Source organism: Littorina saxatilis, linkage group LG1 (assembly GCF_037325665.1).
Source record: "Littorina saxatilis isolate snail1 linkage group LG1, US_GU_Lsax_2.0, whole genome shotgun sequence".
In the NCBI taxonomy this organism is placed as follows: domain Eukaryota; kingdom Metazoa; phylum Mollusca; class Gastropoda; order Littorinimorpha; family Littorinidae; genus Littorina; species Littorina saxatilis.
The window spans coordinates 10,131,606-10,159,105 of NC_090245.1; the positions used below are offsets into that span (position 1 = coordinate 10,131,606).

General features: G+C 43.4%; 2 protein-coding genes across 3 annotated transcripts in view; one reads left to right on the forward strand and one right to left on the reverse strand.

Annotated features, from left to right (window-relative positions):
* LOC138958828 (uncharacterized) overlaps positions 1-15,991 on the forward strand; it is a 41,918-nt gene extending 25,927 nt beyond the window's left edge. Inside the window, exons 6-8 of the mRNA XM_070330163.1 lie at positions 1,325-3,322; positions 9,540-9,715; positions 12,760-15,991. Coding sequence (XP_070186264.1) covers positions 1,325-3,322; positions 9,540-9,715; positions 12,760-13,222 — 2,637 coding nt within the window. The 3' untranslated portion in view covers positions 13,223-15,991. The remainder of the gene's footprint in view (positions 1-1,324; positions 3,323-9,539; positions 9,716-12,759) is intronic.
* Positions 15,992-22,385: 6,394 nt separating this feature from the next.
* LOC138961178 (uncharacterized) overlaps positions 22,386-27,500 on the reverse strand; it is a 9,161-nt gene continuing 4,046 nt past the window's right edge. For both annotated transcript variants that reach the window (XM_070332781.1, XM_070332787.1), the window contains exons 3-4: positions 24,736-24,888; positions 22,386-23,731 (exon numbers count right to left, since the gene is read on the reverse strand). In XM_070332781.1, the coding sequence (XP_070188882.1) occupies positions 23,103-23,731; positions 24,736-24,888 (782 nt within the window). In that variant the 3' untranslated portion in view covers positions 22,386-23,102. The remainder of the gene's footprint in view (positions 23,732-24,735; positions 24,889-27,500) is intronic.

A 27,500-nucleotide genomic window follows, 5' to 3' on the forward strand; every position in this document is an offset into this window, starting at 1 on the left:
GTGGAGGGTCACATTTGTACATTTTTAAATCAACAGACTTTATTAATAATCACAATGTTCATATGAACATTAAAATGTTCGCGTGAAAACTAACATTGTTAGGTTTGGCTCCTTCCCTGAGGGATTGTCAGAGCAAAAATTGAATATTAAAGACTATCTGGGGAAGTTATAGTGTGATATGTATTATTTTCTTCTGGGAATATTAATTATCTCGTTTTGGAGCAAGTAAGCCGCTATATGAAAGCGCGGTGTACACAGAATCGTCGTCTGTTAAGACTACCTTAGCGCAGAGCTGTAAAGCTGCTTGCCTTCCCACATACACGATGGCAGTAACTGGCACACCCTGTGCAGTGCAGGTGTTGCTGCATTCTGTGCAATTTGTGTGTGTGCTGTGAACCGAAGTTGTATAAAATAGGGTCAGATCCCTTTAAGAAATTGTAGGAGGAAGAAAAACACAATCCGCGAATACGACTCATAAAGCAAGAGTGCATGCAACCAAGATAATGATTACTATATTGTTTTGAGGAAAGTTGTCTCCTTTGCGTGTGTGTGCTTGTTTGAAAAATAATCTTGCAACAATACCGGTGTAACACGAGAAAATTACTCCCACGAGATTTTTACTCCGGAGTAAAAATTTCGTACGAAAATGTAACTCCCTTTACGAAAAACGTACTCCCCTATTACACGAGAAAATTACTCCCCGCGACAGGTGAGTTCCGATTAAACATTCTGTACAAAAATGTTACTCCCCTGACGAATACATAACGAATAAATCACTTCACCCTAACCGGTGTACGAAATTGTTACTCCCTTGTTCCCTATTAGTCTTGGTGGTGGAAGGGGTGGAGGGAGGGTAGCGCGACATTCGTTTGCGCGAGATCACGTGTTGGCATTATCCCTTCGCCCGCATCCCATTTTCGCGTTCGAGATTTTTACTGGAAGTAGAAAAAAAAGGGGAGTACAAATTTCGTGGAGGGAGTAATTTTTTCGTGCCTTGGGGAGTTCTTTTCTCGTACGAAAGGTGTACTGGGAGTAAGAATTTCGTACGAAATTTTTACTCTGGAGTAAATTTTTCGTGGAGTAACATTTTCGTGTTACACCGGCTTGATCAAAACACGCACATCGAACGTCATTGGGAGAAACGGGGCTGACCTTTTTGTCTGGTAGTAATCCGCGGATTTGGGAACTAAAGTGTCGGGCCAGAACAGTGAACAGAAGAGATGTAGCCGACCTCCTCCACGTTGTTTTTTTTCCTTACTCATACACTTCCGCCTTCGCATTTTCGACCGGGAATATTTTAGGAGCTACCTTTTAAACGTAAAATTCACCAGACATAGCACGAAGGGATATTGACTTGGTACTCAGAATGCGTGTCGCAGGTATCCTGTTACTTGTGCTTCTGTGCGTGTGTACACTACTGAAGGAACCTTCTTATGCGAACAGTTTGGACGCTTCTCGGGGTAAAATGTTAATCACTTTACATCCAAACAGTTCTATTAAGGAATCGCCCGACGTTTCTGGAGGAAAGATAGGAAGAGAAGAAATAGTACCACTCAGTACAGCTGGAACATCACGACCTCTCAAGGACGGTTTTCGACACAACCGCGTGAAAAGCCGAGCAAGAAGAAATATTTTACGGGTTTCATCAGAAGGTGACGTCCGTCGTACCAGAAAACCAAAGTCAAAGATAAGGAATGAAAGCGCAATTGAATTGGAACAGGCCTGGCTTGAAGATAGCTCTCTACGTGATACCGGCGCATATCCGGCGGATATATGCAAAAATCCCGTTGACAACGGGCAGAATGGTGCCTCCGAAACACTCGGAGGAGGAGAAGAAGGAGGAGGAGGAAGAGGGGGAAGAGGAGACGACACCCTCCATGATATAGTCTTTGAATGCTTGCGTACAAAATCATGTGAAGGAGGCAAGCCTTGCGGTGAAGAGTTGTGTTGCTGTTGTGGGGAACTCGCCAACTGCTCGGGACATGGCGACAGTCACAGAACGCTTGAATACATTCCCCACCTTACCCCAGAAATCATCGTGCTCATTTTCTCGGGCAACGGTCTGACCAGCATCAACACGACAGACTTCTTCAAGAACTCGAGCGGCTTGTCCCACCTGGACTTGAGCAACAACCACATACGTTACCTGCGTCCTGGCGCCTTTGACAGCCTGAAGAACCTGTCCGTGCTGTGGCTGAACAACAACTTTCACCTGGACTTTGCCGCCTACAGTGCTGCAGTCTTCAACATCACTTCTCTGCAGATGCTTGACCTCAGTTTTGCCTATTCGGGCGAGCTGCCCGCAGATGTGTTTCACAAATATCATCTTCCTCGCCTGTCGAAGCTGTTTTTGAATGGTGTGGATTTACGCTCGTGGAACGCCACCGCTTTTCAGGCTCTTGAGAATCTACAGCTCTTGCAGCTGGCTCAGAATGACATTCGGTTCATCTCTACCAAACATATCGACAGTTTTTCCAATTTAATCTATCTTAACCTGGTCGACAACGACTTCTACTCTTTCCCTAGATCGTGTCAATACAAACAAACCATTTACCCGAGCCTTGAATGGTTGAACCTGAACGGCAACCGTATTCGTACCTTGTCCAAACATGTTTGTCTTCCAAAGCTGCGTGTCCTGGATTTGTCGTCGAATCCGATTGCAAGTCTGGTAACCAACATGTTTGGTTCAGGAAATTTCCCTAACCTTCGCTGTTTGATCATGGAAAACCTTAAAATACGGAGCATTCAAAGTCTGGCCTTCAACAATAGTGCCTTGCAGTACGTAGATCTGATGTACAACAGCATCGACTTCAGTGAAGAAAACGTGTCGGCGGACAGTTTTCACAGATTGCCCAATGTCGTGTTCCTTCAGCTGGGTCACAACTACCTCAGCAACAGCAAGTTCATTAAGATCTTCAGCGGCTTGACTGCGCTGCAATACATCTACATGGGCAGCACCAACACGGATAAACTCACCACGGAAACCTTCGCCTCCTTTCGGGAGCTGAGAAGCGTGACACTTCACTGGAACTTTTTGTGGACGATTCCGGACGGGGTATTCGACGGATTCAGGCACCTGAGGAAAGTTGACCTCAGCGACTGCAGAATCACCACCATCGGCGAGAAGACCTTCAGCAGCGACACGCGACGACGTCTGAGGCATCTGGACCTGAGCGGGAATCACCTCCACTGTGACTGTGACCTGTTGTGGTTCCGTGACTGGCTGAGGTCTAACGACCGCGTCTTTAATAACTCTTACAAAGACTACACGTGCCACGAACATCACAAGACGCGTATTGTTGACTTTCGCATGAACGAACAGGTGAGTGTATTGCTCTGAGGTAGAAGGCAACGATGGCCTGCGAGGTTGTTGCTCAAAATACTTGTTATCAGGTTCTTTCAGGAACTGATAATATCTTAAAATGAATACGATGTAACGGGCGCAGTGGCGTGGTGGTAAGACGTCGGCCTCCTAATCAGGAGGTCGTGAGTTCGAATCCCGGTCGCTGCCGCCTGGTGGGTTAAAAGTGGAGATTGTTCCGATCTCCCAGGTCAACTTATGTGCAGACCTGCTAGTGACTTAACCCCCTTCGTGTGTACACGCAAGCACAAGACCAAGTGCGCACGGAAAAGATCCTGTAATCCATGTCAGAGTTCGGTGGGTTATAAAAACACAAAAATACCCAGCATGCCTCCCCCGAAATCAGCGTATGCTGTCTGAATGGCGGGGTAAAAATAGTCATACACGTAAAAATCCACTCGTGCTAAAAACATGAATGAACGTACGTGGAAGTCTAAGCCCATGAACGAAGAAGAAGAAGAAGAAGAAGAAGAAGACGAAGACGAAGAATGCGATGTGCGCACAATTACGAACGAATGTCAACGATTAGTTGGGTTTAGGTCGGGGATGGTGGTCGGTGATGGCAAGGAGGGCTCTTTCTTGGTGTGAAAAAAATGCCAAAAACAGAAAGACTTTTTTTCTTCTTTTTTTGGACCAAAACCAGATAGACTGCCAACGTTCCAAAACCAATCAACGCTCGCATTGTCATAAATGTAACGTTTCGTTTTGTCAATTGTTAAACTTTTCAATAACATACGGTTCTTGTTTTTTTAAATTCTTTCTTGATGTGTCTTATTTAATGCAGGGCTTCCTTCTGGGCACAGCGTATTTCCCTTTGCATATCCTGGGTAGCTTGTCGCATGCGCAGTCACTTGCCTCGAGTGGGATAAAAGAAGAAAAGAGTTTGTCGCAAAACGACACACACACACACACACACACACACACACACAAACGCACGCGCGCGAGCGCACGCACACACACTCACGCACAGACACACACACGCGCGCGAGCGCACGCACACACACTCACGCACAGACACACACACGCACGCACGCACACACACACACACCGGAGACACACACGCACACACACACACACACACACACAAAGACACACACACACACACTAACACACAAACACACACACATACACACTCACACTCACACACACACACACACACACACACACACACACACACACACACACACACACACACACAACAACAACAATGGGCGCCCAGCCTTGGAATGCTACTTCCTTGATAGGGACCTCAAGTACCCGTGAGGAAAAAAGAGTCGTTTTATCCTCACTAATTGTCTTTCTCGTTTTTCCCCGCTGTACTCGTTGAAAAACTCACGTTCACAGACAAGTGGCATTTTGACACTACACACTGCATACAGAATCCAAAATCAAGAATTTTAGGTTAATGGAAAGTTTATTATTGACAAAACAAAACGTTACAATTGTTGTCAACTAAAGGAATTACAATTCTTAAAATTGTTTTGTCACTAATAAACATTCCATTAGCCTAAAAAAAAAGTTTGTTATTCGAAATTTTTAGATTGTTTACACTGCATACAACTGTATACGAGCGTGGCATTGTAATGTTACTTTTGCAGGGACAACATACAATTTTTGTTTTCTTACAAAAGAGCCGATTATGCTGGAGAACATGTACGGGTACTTCCAAAGACTTCCAGACTTTATTGACGTCCAGGTGGAACATTAAGTGCAAAACACCAGAATTTTCCTCGACAATACTTTATCTGAAGGTCGACTGCAACGTGCGTTATTAAAATATATTTATGTTTTTAAAGCTGGGTTTACACAAGTGCAGCTTTTGATTTGCACCGTGCTTCCCTTCTGCGTACAATAACAATCTCTCCCCCCCCCTCGCCCCCCACACACACCTCCTTTCTGACGTAAATAGCAGAGAGAAAAATGGTAAAGGTGGATTGATCAAATCTCTTTCACACACTGTCAGGGGAGTTTTCCATTGAACATGGACAGGGTTTTTTTAAGACCTGCAATGGGTTGTTTACCGGTCGCCTTTGGTGGTTTGAGACGGATCTTTCATAGCACGTGTGTGAACAGTCAAGCTGCAGGAATTTCAACCTGCAGATACCAAAACTACATAATGAATTCTCCCTTCCAGGGGAATTCCCACCACACTTACCCTTCTTGCGAGGGTGGAGGGAGGAGAAGGGGGGAAGGGGAGGGGAGGGGAGAAAGGGACGGTCCCAATTTTGTTGCTACCACCGTGCAGTCTGGGGCATACACGATTTGATGGTCTAAACAGTGCATGCGAAACATAACATACACGATTTGATGGTCTAAACAGTGCATGCGAAACATAACATACACGATTTGATGGTCTAAACAGTGCATGCGAAACATAACATACACGGGAAATTACGAAGTCAGGTCTCATTTACCGTGTGTAAAATCCAATTCAAACAGCCAACTTTTTGCAAGCACAGACTGACCGTTCCTCCGCTTCTTCCACTTTTCATCTTAACGCTAGTTGTTGTTGTGTCGTTGTTGTTGTTGTTGTCGTTGTTGTTGTTGTTGTTGTTGTTGTTGTTGTTGTACATGATGATGGTTTTTTTCAGTAATCGTTCCCTTTTTACATCATTCATCATCATCATCATCATCATCATCTTTAACATCATTGTCATCATCATCTCCTCTTCATTTACTCCTTCATTCACATTCTGGAACACACATACCCTCGGAAACACACTCTTACACACACACACGGCGGACGCACGGCGCGCGCACACGCATACACACACACACACACAAACGCACGCACGCACACACACACACATACACATACACACACACACACACACACACATACACACACACACACACACACACACACACACACACACACACACACACACTTGGGCTCACGGGAAGCCGCAGACAGTGCATGCGCAGCCACGGTGAACGTGACCATTTGAGGCAGCGCGCAACAGTAGAATTAGATGACCTTTGGGGTTCCACTGACTATGTTTAGTGAGAGGAAATTCCGCAGGGAGGTTTACCGGGGAGCATCTTGTATTGTATGACTTTGTTTAATTCTTTATCGGTGTGTGTTTACGCTTAAAATAGCACCAGTTTGATAATTGATTTGAAAAAAGAGAGACTTCTAAAGTATGTGTGCTTTGTGTGATGAGTCTTTGAGACAGCGAGAAATTAGCATGTTCTTCAGATAAACATGATGTCTGCAGTTAGGCTATTGACACACGTGCATTTCTTTTTCAGAAGTTTGTCCTTGAAAAAAAAAGTTAGTTGCACTACGAAATATGTCCATAACAAGAATGAGTGCACGAACAGTCTTGTCTAGCTATCCCCCCCCCTCTTCCTCTCTCTCTCTCTCTCTCTCTCTCTCTCTCTCTCTCTCTCTCTCTCTCTCTCTCTCTCTCTCTCTCTGTCTCTGTGTCTCTCTCTCTCTGTCTCTGTGTCTCTCTCTCTCTCTGTCTCTCTCTCTGTCTCTGTCTCTCTGTCTCTCTCTCTCTCCCCCTCTCCCTCTCTCCCCCTCTCTCTCTCTCTTTCTCTCTCTCTCTCTGTCTCTCTCTCTTTCTCTCTGTCTCTCTCTCTGTCTCTTTCTTTCTCTCTGTCTCTCTCTGTGTCTCTCTCTCTGTCTCTCTCTCTGTCTCTCTGTCTCTCTCTCACTCTCTGTCTCTCTCTCTCTGTCTCCCTCTGTCTCTCTGTCTCTCTCTCTCTCTCAGTCTCTCTCTCTCTCTCTCCTCTCTCTCTCTCTCTCTCTCTCTCTCTCTCTCTCTCTCTCTCTCTCTCTCTCTCTCTTTCACGCATGCACTCACGTTTTGTGATCGGCAGTCTTTCGGTTTTCTGCATGTTGGCACACACGTTTCTGTCTGGAAGCAAGTATGTGAAGCTGAAACAAAATTCATGTAATAATTGTAAATTCACGAATTCGCTGTAAAATAAACTGTTCCACTTTTATACACCATTTCTGTTACCAGTTGTGAACACGATGTGACACAGTACATAGTTTTAATAGCAAACGTAGCACACATGGTAAACGCTAGTGTTCAGTCTTTAATATGTGTGCTTAGTTTGCTAGTAGAATTATTTTCTATGTCACATTGTGTTTAAAACTGGTGACTGAAAGTTTGTTCAAAAGTGGAACACTCCAGTTTAGAGTGTTGACATTTGAGCTTACTAGTATCCAATTGTAGCTAGATCAGACTTGGCTCTGTTCTGTGTGTGTTTGTTTGTGGGTTTAAAAAAAATTAAAAAAATTTACGTGAATTATACTTAACGCACCCAAAGAGATTAAAGGATCAATAAGACTTGAAACTTTCAAGATTAACGCTTACGCACAAGTGCCCGCGTGGAAATACACTGGTGCAATTCTGTAACACATGTTACATAGCCACAGGTGAATTAACAGAGAGAAAAATAAAGAACAAGTCGCGTAAGGCGAAAATACAATATTTAGTCAAGTAGCTGCCCTTTTTCAGCAAGACCGTATACTCGTAGCATCGTCAGTCCACCGCTCATGGCAAAGGCAGTGAAATTGACAAGAAGAGCGGGGTAGTAGTTGCGCTAAGAAGGATAGCACGCTTTTCTGTACCTCTCTTTGTTTTAACTTTCTGAGCGTGTTTTTAATCCAAACATATCATATCTATATGTTTTTTGAATCAGGAACCGACAAGGAATAAGATGAAAGTGTTTTTAAATTGATTTCGAAAAAAATATTTTGATAATAATTTTTATATATTTAATTTTCAGAGCTTGTTTTTAATCCAAATATAACATATTTATATGTTTTTGGAATCAGAAAATGATGGAGAATAAGATAAACGTAAATTTAGATCGTTTTATAAATTTTTATTTTTTTTTACAATTTTCCGATTTTTAATGACCAAAGTCATAAATTAATTTTTAAGCCACCAAGCTGAAATGCAATACCGAACCCCGGGCTTCGTCGAAGATTACTTGACCAAAATTTCAACCAATTTGGTTGAAAAATGAGGGCGTGACAGTGCCGCCTCAACTTTCACGAAAAGCCGGATATGACGTCATCAAAGACATTTATAAAAAAAATGAAAAAAACGTTCGGGGATTTCATACCCAGGAACTCTCATGTCAAATTTCATAAAGATCGGTCCAGTAGTTTAGTCTGAATCGCTCTACACACACACACAGACACACACACAGACACACGCACATACACCATACCCTCGTTTCGATTCCCCCTCGATGTTAAAATATTTAGTCAAAACTTGACTAAATATAAAAACGGCCATATAGGTTTTCGCATCCATGGGAGGTAATCGGAACCGACAACCAGGTGACAGTATACGTAAAGTAACGCGACATATGTCGCGACAACCAGCCTAAGGGTTAGAGGACATTATAAGATGTTTGGTGGCTTGTTGACAGACACGCTTTTATGTTGTTCCGAGAGGGGCATATCGTTTTCGGTTTTATTTCTATCGACCAAGGCCGAAGGCGATATGCTCCCCGAGGACCAAAAAAAAATGCAGGTCTGACAACAAGCCACCAAACATCATTTTTGTCATTAGTTTGGATGAGCAAAAGTAAGCACAATAACAGACGGGTTCCTATTCTGAAAGTTATTTTTAGAATGCAATTCCGGGTCTCAAAACGCGTTACAGTAGTTCGAGATAACACGTCATACTTGTCTGTCACGTCAAAGGTAACTTCTTCGTCGCTTTTCTTCCAGTCTAAAAATGTACAGAGCTGCTATCATGTTTGCGAGTTTCGTACGTTTTTGGCATATTCTTTTTCTTTTAAGTGTTTTATGACTTTTCGTTATGCATTTTGCGATTACAGAGATAAGTTGCAAATTGACCATGAGTCGCCGCGGTAGTTATCATTGATTGGGTCTTTTAGAGTGACTGCTTACAATCGCTGTCCTCGGAAACATGAATCCCAAACTGCGATGGTTCCACACATCAATCAGCCTGATTGGCTTTTACTTTGACAATCCACGTTTCGCCTGAAAGCTCAAACCCATTCACCACCTCGATTTTTTTTACATTGGGAACATTTTTATTTATTACCCAGCTGGTTATGAATGAAAACTCGTGAAAATGATGACAGGGCTTATTTTGACACACACGCTTTTACAATAATGTGTCCTCAGACGCTTACCGACTATATTCGTGGACGATTTCAAGTTCTGTTTGTACTTCAGGTGTGCCTGATGAGCCATGACGCCAGTGTGTTCACGGTGGTGGTGGTGACGCTGCTGATGATCATACTGACGCTGGTGGCCGTCGTCTTCCGGTACCGCTGGTCCATCCGTCTCCTGCTCTACGAGGCCTTCCGGGGCAAAGGTCGCAACTCGCAGCTGCCAGCCAACTACTTCCGGTATGGATTTGTGAAGATCGTAGCTCAGGTTTAGAGCTAAGAATGATTTTTTAAATGTTACGAATATGTTGATACAGTATTATATTGTTAAAACATGTATTGTATTCATACGAGGTCAACTAAAAGAGTGAATGTGACAGCGTATGAGAAGAAGGGAAATATCGGCATTTTGGGGGGATTTTTTTGTAAAACAAAGAGAAATGTTCTGTGAACCGTGATTTATGCCAGAAAAGCTGAAATGAGGCGGAAGTAATCTTTCGTTTAAATAATTCAGGAGTTGAGATTTCGAATTCAGAACAGGGACACAATTCTCGCGTAGAGCATTGGGACGAATTTAGTTGATAATAATAATAATAATAAATGAGCATTTATATAGCGCAACATCATAACTTTACAATTATGCTCTTTGCGCTTGACACATTTAAAAAATTCAAACACAGTTATACAAGCATTTACATCTACATTCATAGTCAGCAACGCTTGATTAAAAGCATACACCATCAAACATACATTACAACAGATTCTTCCACTAATTAAGTAATAAAAACATGAATAAAATAGGTAGTAAAAACAAGGAAATACCAGCTGAATACCCTTAATCAAACAGAACATGTTATTAATACTGAAAAACAGCCCTAAATGTGTATACACATTATCACATTATCACTAAAACAACAAATACACTACATGTAGCCTACTGATGGACTGAGAAAACAAAATCAGGGGTTGTATTTCTGGAAGAGGTGCGTTTTAAGTGCTCGTTTGAATGCTTGGGGTGACTGAGAGTGGCGGATGTGAAAGGGGAGAGAATTCCAGTGTGTGGATGCGCAGAAAGTAAAAGTGCGTTGTCCGTATGTTTTGGTTTTGGTGTGTGGAATGGTGAGGATGCGACAGTCAGAAGAGGCACGGAGTTGTCTTGCTGGAGAATAGACGGTGAGGAGTTCAGAGAAGTAAGCAGGAGACGAGCCAGAAAAGAAGTTAAAGCAGAGGGTGGACAGTTTGTAGTCAATGCGGGCTTGAATAGGTAACCAGTGCAGTGTGTGAAGAAGTGGTGTTGCGTGATCTCGTTTTCGTGCTTTCAGAATGAGGCGTGCTGCCGAGTTTTGGACTTTTTGTAGTTTATGCAGGAGATACAGAGGACAGCCAGAGAGAAGAGAGTTGCAGTAGTCGAGTTTAGAAAGAACAAAGGCACAGACAAGAGTATTAGTTGTTTGAGAGGAGAGTGTGTGGCGAATGGTGCTGATCTTACGAATATCAAAGACTCGTAACACAAAAAATGTTCCATTGCAGACTGTTTGTCTTCCTCATTTCACTTGCAGCTTTGTGGCTGACAGGGTGAAAGCATAACTTTGGCTAGATTAGCAATGATATCTGCAATAATGTTACCACGATAGAAACGTTGACAATGCCGCAGTCAATGTTGAGGATATTTGCGTGTGTGTGTGTGTGTGTGTGTGTGTGTGTGTGTGTGTGTGTGTGTGTGTGTGTGTGTGTGTGTGTGTGTGTGTGTGTGTGTATGTGTGTGTGTGTGTGTGTGTGTGTGTGTGTGTGTGTGTGTGTGTGTGTGTGTGTGTGTGTTTGTGTGTGTTACTTATTGTGTGTTTTTTCTGTTTTTTTGTTCTCCCTTTTAGACAAACCTTCGGGCTGTTCCATTCCGCTGTAACTCACACAATGTTGAACTGAAGGAAATGGCTTGCTTGGGTTATCAGCCACTTCCTGCTTATAGCATGACTGTGTACTTGGTCCGTCCAAATAATGATTTTATTCTTATTCCGTTTTGCAAAGCCTTGCAATGTAGCGTGAAACAAAGGAACACATCAAGTTACAAACTGTTACAGGTGCTTTTAGAGGCTAGTTATTATTACACCCCCGGTATAGGGGTGTGTATAGGTTTCGCTCAATGTGTTTGTTTGTTTGTTTGTTTGTTTGTTTATGTTCGCATATAGATCTCAAGAATGAACGGACCGATCGTCACCAAACTTGGTGAACAGGTTCTATACATTCCTGAGACGGTCCTTACAAAAATTGGGACCAGTCAAACACACGGTTAGGGAGTTATTGGTGGATTAAGATTCTACAAGGACTTATAGAGGCACATATTAATGGTCAAAGGGAAATAACCACACTTGTTAGCAGTGCCTGCTCAGTTGGTGGCAGTGAGAATGCTAAGGACGGGGGTGTTTTTCCTACCTCGGAGGAATTTCTTGTTGTGTATCGTCTCTTCAGCATTTAATGTTATTCGAGACCGGTGTGCTGTTAGAGACAACATTATATACATGTATAAAGTAAAGTGGCAGGTAATATTTTAAATTCATTCATTCAAGCAAGTGTACCTAATTGGTGATTCAAACTTCGTGTGCTGAAGTGAAAGTGGAAGTGTCAGCATTTTGACAGTCATGTTTATTTACTGCTGTTCATTCACTTTATCCCTGCAGACTGTGACGTGCAGGGCAATTCTTTGTGATGTTCACTGTCTCGGTCTCTGTCTATCTCTGCTTGTCTGTATGCCTCTCTCCGTCTCTTTGTCTGTCTGTCTGGTTGTCTATCTATCTCTCTCTCTCTCTCTCTCTCTCTCTCTCTCTCTCTCTCTCTCTCTCTCTCTCTCTTTCTCTCTCTCTCTGTTAATCGTTTGCTTGTTCGTCGTTTGTTTTTTTATTACTTCTTTAATTGATATTCCAACTTTTTTTTTAAAGCGTATCATTAGATTAAACTCTCCCATGGGCGAGGGCTGGATGTAAAAAAGCACCTGTTTGCTTTATGCCACTACCCTCGTAAATAAAGAATTTGTCATTCTCTCTCTCTCTCTATCTCTCTCTATCTCTCTCTCTCTCTCTCTCTCTCTCTCTCTCTCTCTCTCTCTCTCTCTCTCTCTCTCTCTCTCTCTCTCTCTCTCTCTCTCTCTCTCTCTCTCTCTCTCTCTCTCTCTCTGTTTTCTACTGTACTTGCGTGTTATCTCTCTCCGTCCATCCCTCCTGTTCATCCCTTTTGTCTTTGACAAATCAGTGGATCGCTCCGTTTGCAGTGGTATGCTCTGTCTGTCTCAGGTTCGATGCGTTCGTGTCGTATGCCGAGGAGGACGTAACCTGGGTTCGTAAACACCTCATCGAGGAGCTGGAACCCATGCAGGGACTGAGACTGTGCGTCCACCAGCGAGACTTCACGCCGGGTCAGAACATCGTGGACAACATCTACCAAAGCGTGCAGGACAGTCGCAAGGTCCTGATGGTCTTCTCCCGACATTTCGCCCGCAGCCAGTGGTGTCAGTTCGAGCTGGCGTTGTGCCTGAGTCACGTGGTAGAGCATGACGACACCATGCTGGTGACGTGTGTGGATGACGTCACTAGCAGCACGGAGCTGACGCCCACCATGATGGCTGTGCTCAACACCACCACCTACATTCAGTGGGCGGCGGAGGATGACGCTAAGGCGTCTTTCTGGGGGAGGATGAGGATCGCGCTCAGTGATACAGCTCCAGCTATCCGTGCGAGAAACCAGCATGGTACCTGATAGGAGGCCGGTGTCTTACCCATACTAGGCCAAGGCGCCCGTCGTACTCAGTGGTCGATACAGATTACTTTTTTTATTTTTTTATTTTTATTTTTTTTTAGCTAGCCAATGCTTTTGTGTAAGCCTACGATCCGCTTCGAGGCGCCATCTTAAGCCTAATACTAATTGGGGCGAATTCGACTTGGCGAACATCGCTGAACGAAGCTTTGGTACTGTTTGTGTGTGTGTGTGTGTGTGTGTAAAAAAAAAGACATCGCAAAGTTTCCGCAAATTCAACTTCTGACGGGTGTTGTCAAGGCGACGGGCAATGTATATATATGCGATCACCTGAATGTATTGCCTGATGTATGCCCTTCTTTGCTGAGTCTCATTACAAGTACAATCAGACATGCCCTATTTTGCCTGACCCGATGAGCAGTGAAAAGGGGTATCTTGTAGCACAATCCACGTGACTCAGGAAAGTCAGTTCCATAGAGCGTGCCTTCACCTGTCTCATATCATACTGCGCATTTCGACATTTCCGCCGCGCGAGGTCCGTTTCTGGACATGGACTGGTGAAGAGTGAGTAGCGTGTGCGTGCTTCTACTGCGCTGCCGTTTAACAGAGTGATGAGAACAGATCTTTTGCATTGAACATCTCGGTTGCTGCAATGTCCTCGCAGCCCCACAGGTTTGCATCTCTTGGATTTTGTCACTGCCTGAAGGGTAATTATGCAGTCTGCTTGTGGAAAGTTGAAAATCGAATAGATACAGTCATCTGTGTGTGTTTGCACTGCACTACCGTTTAAAGTTCCAGTCTCTGCGCCTCCAGACTAGGATTGCAGAGCCACCTCCGTGTACATAGATAGGATGCAAAACGAAAAAGTCTTCTTCGGACCCGAAGGACAACCACCACCGCTTAACAAAGTGTGAGAATAAATCTTTGAATTCCTTGGCTGACTGCAGTGTCCTGGCAGTCCCAAGGATTTGATTCTGTCAAATTTGTGTTTTGTGACTGCCCAAAGCGATGTTCGCCGCACGGTGCCAAAAACACCAGATATGATGTTGTCAGCATGTAAATCAGCTTTGAAACTGACAAGTTCTTTTAAAATGTATGAGGGTATGTAAAGTTGATGTAAGCGCGAGAGAAAGAGCGCGCGAAAGAGAACATAATACATTGTTTACATTTGAAGTAATGTCCATCTTGGCGATGTATCACGTTATTTACATAAGCTCTGAAACCGATAAGTTGTTTTAAAATGTATGAGGGTATGTAAAGTTTATGCAAGCGCGTGAGAAAGACCGCGCGAAAGAAAAAAAATAATGCATTGTTTACAAATGAAGTAAAGTCCTTGTTGACGATGTATCACGTGCCATTATTCCTTTGCCAGTCACATTGAAGAAGGCATGTAAACCTGACGGAATATTGGTAAAGAAAAGCGGACACAATGTTTTTTTGTGTTTTTTCTATTGTTTTAATGTAAATGTGTATGGCTGAAATGATGTGTGACTGAAGTTATATTTACGAGATTTGGAACTGGAGGAGACTAACGTGTAGTTTCTGAATTAACACTCTTTTCCGGGACAGAACGTACTTGGTGGTTGATACTGATTACACTTATGAGTTAGCCTATGCTTTTGTGAACAAGATTTAAAGATGGAGGAAAATGCAATGTATGTTCTTCATGGATACGTTTCCCGTCCAACACTTAGGGCCCCGTCACACAGCGCTACGTCCTTACCACGACCATGCCGATCACGCCGATCTGAAAAAGTTATCAAATCGGGGCATATCGCCGTCAAAATCAAGAGCGTGGCCAGTCGTGGGCCAAACGTGGGAAGATCTCCATGAGCGTGGTTTGGTCGGGGTGGAATCTGCTAGATCGGGAAGCTCTCCCTATGCTGGTTTTGAATTTAACAAAACCCGGCTTTTGTGCAAGCGTGGGGAGAGCGTGCAGTTTCCCGACCCCACCCCGATCAAACCACGCTCATGGAGATCCTTCCACGTTTGGCCCACGATTGGCCACGCTCTCGGACAATTTTACAACGTAGTAGAAGCGGCGTCTGTGTTTGATTGGGGTGTTAGTAACAGTGAGTCCTGTCTTTGAGTCTTCATAGGGACAAAAGAATAGAATTGAACCATGCAGCATGGAGTTTGTTTTTCTCTGCAGCATGAAACCTCGACGTTTTCGGATAAAAACGCACTGTTATTTTGGCAAAAGTAAAACTGATACTGCAATCAAGTATCACATAAAGTGAGTTGTAGTCGTGGCTTACCTATAGCGTCCAGAAATGTGAATTAGGTTAATATTCCACAATTCGTTCTGACACAGTTTAAAGGTATCTTAGTTCCCTTTTTGAGCATTGTGTCAATTACCATAGGTCATAGGTCAGGCATAAATCATGCATGGGATAAAATCATCCTCTCGCTTGGACATGTATAGATAGATGGGTTATATTCCAGAGCTGGGTACCATTTTTTTTTGTACATACATTCTCAGTCCTTTAAATAATAATAATGTATATTAAAGGGCAACTTGAATGAATTCTCTTTACTTTTGTCATAAGTACTACAGTTAGATAATGAAACAGACATTCAACAACAACAAAAGTATAGATTCTTGTCTTCTTTTTCTTTGAATGTTATAATTAAAGTCCATGTCACACCCTGTGGTTTCCATGTTACGCTAGTGATGTATTTTGAAATGCTCATAATTTACAAAACGTAGACAATCAAAATGAGCAAGTATTTCTAATTCTTTCTCTGCAGGCCAGGATATATTTGGAACTAGTAGGCCTATTTTTACATTTAGTCAAGTTTTGACTAAATGTTTTGTAACCGTGTGCCGAAACACTACGATCACCTCGGGAGGCGAAGTGCAATCAAACAGGATTGAAAATGTTAAGGCTAATTTCTTAGCCCTATAAAAACTGTTATGCAAACCCGAAGGTTTCCATGAACATACAGACAATCAGAAACCACCAGACCCCATCACAAACAGACTTCTACAATCCACTGGTGTTGACATTTAAAGGCCAACAACTCGGGTGCAGAGTCTGCTGTGAAAGGAGCGGTAGCCTCCCCTGTCACAATCGCCCCCGTTTGAAATGAACTTCGTCCCGAAGTTCCGAACCGGGGGACCACTGTCCATCCCAAGTTCGCAGAATGGGAACAGCACGAAAATGTTCAGTGGTCATATTATGCCATTACCTGAACATATCATGCCGAGTCCCATCCCTGCTCGCAAGCGCCAGATGTAACCGTGTGCCGAAACACTACGATCACCTCGGGAAGCGAAGTGCAATCAAACAGGATTGAAAATGTTAAGGCTAATTTCTTAGCCCTATAAAAACTGTTATGCAAACCCGAAGGTTTCCATGAACATACAGACAATCAGAAACCACCAGACCCCATCACAAACAGACTTCTACAATCCACTGGTGTTGACATTTAAAGGCCAACAACTCGGGTGCAGAGTCTGCTGTGAAAGGAGCGGTAGCCTCCCCTGTCACAATCGCCCCCGTTTGAAATGAACTTCGTCCCGAAGTTCCGAACCGGGGGACCACTGTCCATCCCAAGTTCGCAGAATGGGAACAGCACGAAAATGTTCAGTGGTCATATTATGCCATTACCTGAACATATCATGCCGAGTCCCATCCCTGCTCGCAAGCGCCAGATGTAACCGTGTGCCGAAACACTACGATCACCTCGGGAAGCGAAGTGCAATCAAACAGGATTGAAAATGTTAGGGCTAATTTCTTAGCCCTATAAAAACTGTTATGCAAACCCGAAGGTTTCCATGAACATACAGACAATCGGAAACCACCAGACCCCATCACAAACAGACTTCTACAATCCACTGGTGTTGACATTTAAAGGCCAACAACTCGGGTGCAGAGTCTGCTGTGAAAGGAGCGGTAGCCTCCCCTGTCACAGTTTTAACGTAGAGGGGGAATCGAGACGAGGGTCGTGGTGTATGTGTGTGTGTGTGTGTGTGTGTGTGTGTGTGTGTGTGTGTGTGTGTGTGTGTGTGTGTGTGTGTGTGTGTCTGTCTGTCTGTCTGTCTGTCTGTGCGTGTGTGTGTGTGTAGAGCGATTCATACCAAACTACTAGACCGATCTTTATGAAATTTGACATGAGAGTTCCTGGGAATGATATCCCCGGACCTTTTTTTCTTTTTTTCGATAAATAACTTTGATGACGTCATATCCGGCTTTTTGTAAAAGTTGAGGCGGCACTGTCACACCCTCATTTTTCAATCAAATTGATTGAAATTTTGGCCAAGCAATCTTCGACAAAGGCCGGACTTCAGTATTACATTTCAGCTTGGTGGCTTAAAAATTAATTGATGACTTTGGTCATTAAAAATCTGAAAATTGTAAAAAAAAAAATTTTTTTTTAAAACGATCCAAATTTACGTTCATTTTATTCATCATCATTTTCTGATTCCAAAAACATATACATATGTTATATTCGGATTAAAAACAAGCTCTAACAATTAAAAATATAAAAATTATTATTAAAATAAAATTTTTGAAATCGATTTAAAAACAATTTCATCTTATTCCTTGTGGGTTCCTGATTCCAAAAACATATAGATGTGATATGTTTGGATTAAAAACACGCTCAGAAAGTTAAAAAGAATAGAGATAAAGAAAAGCGTGCTATCCTTCTCAGCGCAACTACTATCCCCTCTTCTTGTCAATTTCACTGCCTTTGCATCGAGCGGTGGACTGACGATGCTACGAGTATACGCTCTTGCTGTAAAAATGCAGTGAGTTCAGTTTCATTCTGTTAGTTCGACAGCTTGACTAAATGTTGTTATTTCGCCTTACGCGACTTGTTTTTTTTTTATTGAAATCAATGTGTATGGTTAAAATGTCTCAGTCAAATAAAGAAATATCACTCGCGTAACATGGGTTTACACTGCTTCAGAGCTCTGGAGAATAACCCAGATACGAAAAATTAAAAGCCTGGCAGCCTTCTCTGCAGAATGGGAATTGTTTTGTTGAATTAATTTCGCGAATTGACAGAGGTGTCAGTTAGAAAAGTAATTCAGCAAAACATGTACACTCTGTAGAGAAAGGAGCCAAGCGGTTGATTCTTCTTCTTCTTTTCGATCGCCAATCACACTTGGAGTCCAGATCTTGAGATATAATTAGTGGTCCTCTGCAGCGCAGCCACTGGCCCGTACAGCTTGTTGTGCAGGGACTCCGGCATTGGCCAGATTTCCTCTCTCAGCACCTGGTGGTTCCTGCAGTCTCGTAGGATGTGGGCCGTGTCCTGCTCTGCTTCCCCATAAGAACACATGGGGGAGGGCACAACATGCAGCTCCTTGTGGAGATGCTCCAAGCGGTTGATGGTTGGTATGTGTTCAAGTGGAAAGGAGTGCTCTTATCACAGGTAAACACCATGACGGATCTAGAGGGCCCGGTAGCTCAGTTGGTAGAGCACTGGACTTGTGATCCGAAAAAACACAGATGTTTTTTATGTGCAGACTCAGAGACGGTATCCATGTTCCACCCCCGTGTCGCCACTGTGGCACGTAAAGGACCTCGGTCATTGTGCCATACGTGCAGATGGCTGATTACACCTAAACGCGCATACCGCAACTGGGTGGCGACACTCTGTTGCTGCTAGCTTTTCACTGAAAGGAAGCGACCCGAATTTCCCAGCGATGGGACAATAAAGTAATGAAAATGAAAAGGAAAAAAATGTCGATTTACAAAATGGTCTATGACAGAAGGGAAGGTATCTTTAAAAAAAAAAGTTGTTCTAGTAATCTCTGCTCACCAAACTCCACCACTGTGGTAAAGAAGAGAGTGATAGATTTTGTGTGTGACAAGTGCAAGCCAGCGTTGTTTAAATTTCATTTAACTGTTAATATTAAAAACAATTTTAACATGAGACTCCTTGTAAATGTGTTAATATTTGAAGGTTGCCCCGAAGTAATCAGACAGAGGCAATGACAAAAAGGACACTCGCTTGTGTATTAATTGACGGAAAAAGAACAAAGCAACTGTAACTAGACGAGGATGTCTAATGTGACGAACAACGTTAGCGTGTGAACAAGCACCCCATTCATGTCACGAACCAGGGCCGGATCTGGGAGGGGGGGGGGGGGGTCCTGGGGTTCCGGAACCCCCCCCCCCCCCCTGGCCATCCAATGTACCTCTCAGAGAGAAAAAAATGTGGACTTTGGACCCCTGCCGTCAGTTTGAACCCCCCCCCCCCCCCCCCCCTCAAACGAACTTGGTCCGGCCCTGCGAACCAAAAGAAAAACCAGGAAACCCCATCTGTGGGAAATAAACAATGTGCGGCTTGAAATTCTGAAAAAAAATCAAGGCGCAGAAGTATGACTCCAAAAACCACCGTTTGAACTTTTAGTTTCGATAGGACTGCTTGTGTAATGTTGTTCAACGCCAACACCAGTCAATGAGTACAAAAGCTTGATTTTCAGGTTTTTAAACATTTTTTTTTATAGTTCCTGCACTCTAGAATGAAGTGTTCCACTTTTAAACACACTTTTCGTTACCAGTTGTGAACATTGTGTGAGATACTATATAATTCTATTTGCAAAAGTAGTGATCTCTCTCTCTGTCTCTCTGTCTCCCTGTCTCTGTCTCTGTCTCTCTCTGTCTCTGTCTCTCTCTCTCTCTCTCTCTCTCTCTCTCTCTCTCTCTCTCTCACTCTCTCTCTCTGTCATTTCCTCAAAATATCAAGTTCCCGTCACCTTTGCAGTACGACTGGTGGGCCCAAGAACAAGAAAGTTATGGCCAAAATTTCAATGAAAAATGAGGGTGTGACAGTGCCACCTCAACTTTCACAAAAAGCCGGATATGACGTCATCAAAGACATCTATCAAAAAACAAAACCAAAGTCTGGGGATATCATACTCAGGAACCCTCATGTGAAGTTTCATGAAGATTGGTCCGATAGTTTTCTCGGAATCACTTTACACACACACACACACACACACACACACACACACACACACACACATACACACACACACACACACACACACACACACACACACACACATACATACACACAACTTGACCCTCGTCTCGATTCCCCGTCTATGTTAAAACATTCAGTCAAAACTTGACGAAATGTAAAAAAAATGATGGGAACGTGCGTCTTAACTAAACATTTGACGTATTTGCAGTAAACAATGTAGAATCCTTGAATAGCTAGTGAAACCTTTATTCAGCAAGCACTGGTAAGATTATAATTTTGTAATCCCTTTCTGCTGTTTTCAAAGACCTTTTCAATAGAGGTGTACGCCTAGGTTAACGCCTACGTCTTGACTTGACACACCAAAATTGACGACGGGCTTGAAACTGGAATTCCCGAAACTGACCGGGAGACACATTTATACTGGCTGAGCACTGTCATTGATCTCAGAAATTATCTCTTGTTCGAACAAATTCTTGCTCAAAAATCACAATGTCGAAAAAGGTATAACACAAATTACACAACAATGTTTAATAAATGGCTTTTTAAACGAAGAACCCGTTTTAATGCAGAAAATGTCAAAACATTTGGAACACAATTGTCTCGCATACAACAAAGCAAATCTTAGTCTATGCACATTTGGTTCACTGTTGGCTTGGGAAAACGGGCGGGGATGTAGCTCAGTCAGGGCGGGGATGTAGCTCAGTCAGGGCGGGGATGTAGCTCAGTCAAGGCGGGGATGTAGCTCAGTCTGTAGCGCGCTGGATTTGTATCCAGTTACTGTTGGCCGCTGTCAGCGTGAGTTCGTCCCCACGTTCGGCGAGAGATTTATTTCTCAGAGTCAACTTTGTGTGCAGACTCTCCTCGGTGTCCGAACACCCCCGTGTGTACACGCAAGCACAAGACCAAGTGTGCACGAAAAAGATCCTGTAATCCATGTCAGAGTTCGGTGGGTTATAGAAACACGAAAATACCCAGCAGGCTTCCTCCGAAAGCGGCGTATGGCTGCCTAAATGGCGGGGTAAAAACGGTCATACACGTAAAAGCCGTGGGAGTTTCAGCCCACGAACGAACAAACAACTTGGGAAAATGATCCAATGTGTTCATTTCCAATTTATTATGAGGACAAGATTGACTGAATGTTTTAATATTGCTTTAAAAGGTTTGTGTCTTTTGATTTTATGTTTTTGTTTATTTGTTGATAAGCAATTACTAGAAACGGTAACAGCTGCTTGTATTTGTTAGCTGTACACGTCTCCATCCAACTCGGTGATATGCGATGGTATGAAACAGAACGTGTTAATGTCTCTTTGGTAATAGCCCTTAAAAACATATCCTCCTTAAAAGTAATGCATGCAGCTTTGTATTAAATAAGAGAGAGAATCGATCGAGAGCGAGCGAGGGAGAGAGAGGGAGAGAGACAGTGCGTGTGTGTGTGTGTGTGTGTGTGTGTGTGTGTGTGAGTATGACGTGCGTGCGTGTATGTATGTGTGTGTGTGTTTGTGTTGTATTTGTGTGTGTGTGTGTGTGTGTGTGTGTGTGTGTTTGTTTGTGTGTGTGCATGCCGGAGGGAGAGAGAGACAGAGGGAGAAAGACAGAGAGAAAGAGAGACAGACATGCACACAGACATACATACATATATGCATGCATGCATGCATGCATACATACATACATACATACATACATACATACATACATATCAGCATAGTTACGCCGCCTTTATATGGCGGTGTATAGGAATCACTCTGTCTGTCTGTCTGTTTGTTTGTTTGTTTGATTGTTTGTCTGTCTGTCTTCGGTTAAGACTTGTATCTCTGGTACTCTGGGTTCAATTGTTAAGTTTGGTGAGTAGCTTGGAATTGTGGCGCATACGGTGTGTGCACAAAATTAGGTTCCTATCTGTAGTAAAACAGCAGATATGAGCTTTACACGCCTTTTTACAGCCAGCGAGCCAGCAAAAAAACAAACAAATTAAACGTTTCACATGAGGATGCGCGTCACAAAGACGTTTTTAATTGAAGGTGAACGTGTGAGTCAACGCATACGTCGTGGTTTGAAACATCTTAACTAATCTGGGAAGAGCGAACGGGAATTTCCGAAAGGGCATTGTTGTGCATTGGATGTCTTGCTCGAACAAATGAGAGAGAGAGAGAGAGAGAGAGAGAGAGAGAGAGAGAGAGAGAGAGACAGACAGACAGACAGACAGACAGACAAGACAGACAAATGACAAATGACAAATTCTTTATTTACGAGGGTAGTGGCATAAGCAAACAGGTGCTTTTTTACATCCAGCCCTCGCCCATGGGAAGGTTTAATCTAATGATAATACGTTTTAAAAATGTTGGAATATCAATTAAAGAAGTAATAAAAACAAACGATGAACAAGCAGAGAGAGAGAGAGAGAGAGAGAGAGAGAGAGAGAGACAGACAGACAGACAGACAGACAGACAGACAGACAGACAGAGAGACAGAGACAGACAGAGACAGATCAAGAAACTTCACACAAACGACGTTTTTTTTCTATTTAAAGATCTTTATTTGCTTTGGTGACAAGCAGGCATTTTTATTTTCTTACAAGCTCCAAAGGCGATTTTTACAATCTATTTTGTGTTTTCATTTCTTCTGTACTTGACCGTTTTGGGTTATTTAATTCTCTATTGAAATTGTCTATTCAGAAAGACGCTACTTCGTAGGCTCAGAATTTCTAAATGGACATAGTCGAACTCCTATTCACTATTCTGTTCCTGTACTGACTGTAGATCTTTTCCCAAGTATACCTTCTTCCTCGGGGGCTAGCGACCGGATGGGGTTGGAGCATCTGTCTGAGCGGAAGGAGGGGAAGGGGGAGAGGCCGGGCTCGATGGGGGTGGGGACGGTGGTTCTCCTCCCGGTGATGGTGGTGGCGGGGGAGGGGGCGCCGAACCGGGCGGGGTGGGTGGTGCTACCCCGTTGGGTGCGTCCGGGGCCACGGGGGGAGGAGGGGCGGGAGCGGAACCGGGAGGGGGGGGGGTGGAGCTGGTGCCGGACCCGAGCCGTTGGGAGCGTCAGGCACGACAGGGGGAGGCGGGGGAGGGGAACCTGAACCGGGGGGTGCGGCGTAGGGGCCGGAGTTTCCCCCCGGCGGTGCTGGTGCAGGTGCTGGCGGGGAGGGTGCAGGCTGACCGCCGGGTGGTGCTGGTGCAGGTGGGGAGGGGGCAGGCTGACTGCCGGGTGGTGGTGGTGGGGGGGCAGGCGCTGTCGACGAACAAGGACTGCAGGAAGACCCGCAGATGTTCTCGCACTTTATGGTGCCATCTACCCCGTGTATCAGCGGGTCCGGGTCTGTGTCAGGGACGCAGCGGCACTTCGTACACCCGTCCACCCGCTCCTGAGACGGGTAGAAACCGGGTACCGCGGTGCCGTTGGGATGGGTGCACACCCGCTCCTTGCAGGCGGCATCTGGCCAGTCCCACTCCCCAGAGCTCGACTTCTCGGCTTCGTCGTCCTCGCATGTGCATGATTTCTTGACAGTGAACTTGGGGATGCGGAACGTCTCCCACTTGAGCAGTGCTCCAGAGGGCAGCGTGCAGCCTGTGTGACAGACAGACGTATCGTGCTCGTGATACTCGCTTCAAATGAAGTACATTGTACATCGCAGCTAACAATGTACCTCGCAGGCATTTGTCTTCAAACACTAGCCAAATCAAACAACAAATAAGGTAAGTTGTTAAAACGTTTGTTATTGACAAAACAATACGTTACAGTCACAGATATGTCGACCGAGTTGATTTTTTTTTTAAATACAAGTTTGTTTTATTCAAACACTATCAGTTAGTTGTCTTGGTGGATTTTACCGGTAACTAAAGGGTTGTCTTTAAACGTCAGAATCTCCACGCGGATGACAAGATCTGGAAACAGTATTGCTATTTCTCACACGACTCCCCCTTCGCCGTGGTGCTGAGATTTTCCATCCACAATATCAGTCTCTCAGGTACAGATTCCATTACATTTTTACGGATTTGGCCGCATTTGTTAAACATATACGGTATCTGCAAACAAGTGATAACTCAGAGTCGTGATAAATTAAATATATGTGTGGCTTTCACTTCAAGTGGAATAAATCTTGTAGAAAGGTGTTAGCCTCAGTGCCAACATTTAGCTCGTTAATACTTTAAAACAATCCTGCATGATCTGATCGTGTACTGGGCGAGGTGCACGAGAAACAAACCAACCAGGATTGGTTGAAATTGAGATTTCTTGTGATTTCAACGAATCAGATCACGCACTTTTTCTCATCCGGTTGGGTGGCACCCACTTTGGCTTCGTGTACTCCGCCCTGGTAATCCTAATCGGGTCTGTGAATAGTGCATCGGGAACATAGTCGTGACCCTCCACCACGGAATGGGTCGCATGTCACCTTTGCATGATTTTCATATTTTTTACATTTTCCGAAAGAGTTTTTAATGCTCTATCCAGTGGTGAAACCCGTTTTAGAAAAGAGCGAAAACTGTTTGAGTTATAAGCTTGTGACTAAGGTGACCCTCACACTGTTACCAGACACTCCCCGGACTGCACTGTCATGTCAGGACTCTTACCTTTCAGCGGTTCACATTCCGCATCAGGCCAGACTATTGTACCATCGTCCGCCCTGTAGGGGTCCTCATCTGGGCAGAAGCAGATCATGTGCTCCGCTTCTAGAGTGACGGGTTCGAATCCTGGGATGGCCTGACCAGATGGCAGCTTGCAGCCTGGAAAACATGGAGACAAATTAGGCACACACAAAAAAGTCTGTTTACGGTAACCCGACCGACCCTATTTTTTTCGCGCGACCCTAGACTTTTTTTTGGCATTTGGGAAAAAAAAAAAAAAAAAAAAAAAAAAAAAAACACGTAAAAATATGGTTTTTGGAGAAAAAAAAAAATCCCGACCTACCGACCCTATTTTTTTGGGCCTATGTTACCGTAAACAGACCTAATTTTTTTTGGCCTTATGTTGAAGTTAGAGGGACAGTCATGTCCGTGTTTGGCTTACTATCTCAGATCTACCCAGGCTTTTACATGGTGTAGTTCCATCTCTTCTCTGGGACACCAACATAAAACATTTGGGTCGCTTTCTTTGCAGAGTGGGAATTTCTGAAGAATTGTTTGAGCAAATAGACACTATCGTCAGCTTATAAATTAATTTATCCTACATACGTACAAAATGACCACCCATGAGATAACAAGAAATTCCTCCGAGGTAGGAAAAACACCCCCGTCCTTACCATTCTCACTGCCACCAACTGAGAAGGTTATTTCCCTTTGACCATTAATATGTCCCTCTATAAGTCCTTGTAGAATCTTAATCCACCAATAACTCCCTAACCGTGTGTTTGACTGGTCCCAATTTTTGTAAGGACCGTCTCAGGAATGTATAGAACCTGTTCACCAAGTTTGGGGACGATCGGTCCGTTCATTCTTGAGATCTATATGCGAACACAAACACACACACAAACAAACAAACAAACAAACACATCGACCGAATCCTATACACACCCCTATACCGGGGGTGTAATAACAATCTCGTTCACTTCACTAGTGGGTATATCATGTAAATGAGGTCGTGTCATCGAGACAAGCGTCATTCTATGAACTCTTTTGCGCTTGCTGTTTCTCCTGGAAGAATTTTGAGAACTTACACATCACGCTGTACTCTCTAAGGGGATATTAACCTGGTTACTGGTGTGTTTTCTTTCTCTAAAGGGACGTCTTTTTGCTTTGACGTCAAGTATTCAAGAGGCTTTGGAAGAGATCGAGGTTCCATTAGAGGCGTCTTCAATTTGGGCGATTCGACTGCGGGACGTTTTGAGCAAAGGAGACGCAAGTGCAGTATGCAGGATAAACTGAATACTACATGTCTTGCTGTGTCGTACCAGGTTTACACTTACTGCTTTTTTAAATATTGAAAAGCTAGATTTTTAGCTCGCATTTCAATATTTGAACATTAACTCGTGTAAATCTGCTACTACACAGCAAGCCATGTAACATTCTCTACTTATTAAAATATTCCCACTCTGCACAGAACGTTGATTTTGAGTATGTATCCAAATGAGGGGGTGGTCTAGTTCTACATTAAAGCCTGGTCAGATCCACGATGGTGAAGCGAAGCGTTTCCACGGGAAGGGATGTTCTTTTAAATCTGTGACTGATCAGAAACATGCAGTAGCTTTCCAGTAAAGGCGACTTTACATGCAACTAAAAACAAAAACAAGTCGCGTAAGATACAAGATATTTATTCACCAATTTTGCAAAAGGATTTCATCTTGGCACAGCACGGTAAAAATAAAATAAAAACCAACCAGACACATATGCAGACACACATCACCATGCATGCATACGTATATACGTACTTGTACATTACACTGTCATGCACACACAGACACAACTCACACACGAAGTAAGGCGAAATTACTACATTTAGTCAAGCTGTGGAACTCACAGAATGAAACTGAACGCACTGCATTTTTTCACAATGACCGTAGTCCGCCGCTTGTGCATAACGGAGTGAAACTGACGAGCCTGTTTAGCGCGGTAGTGGTTTCGCTGTGCTGCATAGCACGCTTTTCTGTGCCTCTCTTCGTTTTAACTTTCTGAGCGTGTTTGTAATCCAAACATATCATATCTATATGTTTTTGGAATCAGGAACCGACAAGGAATAAGATGAAATTGTTTTTAAATCGATTTCGGAAATTTATTTTTGATCATAATTTTTATATTTTTAATTTTCAGAGTTTGTTTTTAATCCAAATATAACATATGTATATGTTTTTTGAATCAGAAAATGACAAAAAATAAGATGAAATTGTTTTTGGATCGTATAATAAAAAACTAATTTTAATTACAAGTTTCCGATTTTTAATGACCAAACTCACTCATTAGTTTTTAAGCCACCAAGCTGAAATGCAATACCAAACCCCGGCCTTTGTCGAAGATTGCTTTGCCAAAATTTCAATCAATTTAATTGAAAAATGAGGGTGTGACAGTGCCGCCTCAACTTTTACAAAAAGCCGGATATGACCTCATCAAAAGTATTTATCGAAAAAAAAAAAAGTCCGGGGATATCATTCCCAGGAACTCTCATGTCAAATTTCATACAGATCGGTCCAGTAGTTTGGTCTGAATCGCTCTACACACACACACGCACAGACAGACAGACACACACACACACACACACACACACACCTGCACAATGATCCTCGTCTCGATTCCCCCTCTATGTTAAAACATTTAGTCAACACTTGACTAAATGTAAAAAAGGGCTTCACCCTGGTGAAGTTGCGGGAGTTGCCTACCCATGAACGATGGCGACATCCGGTTGCTAA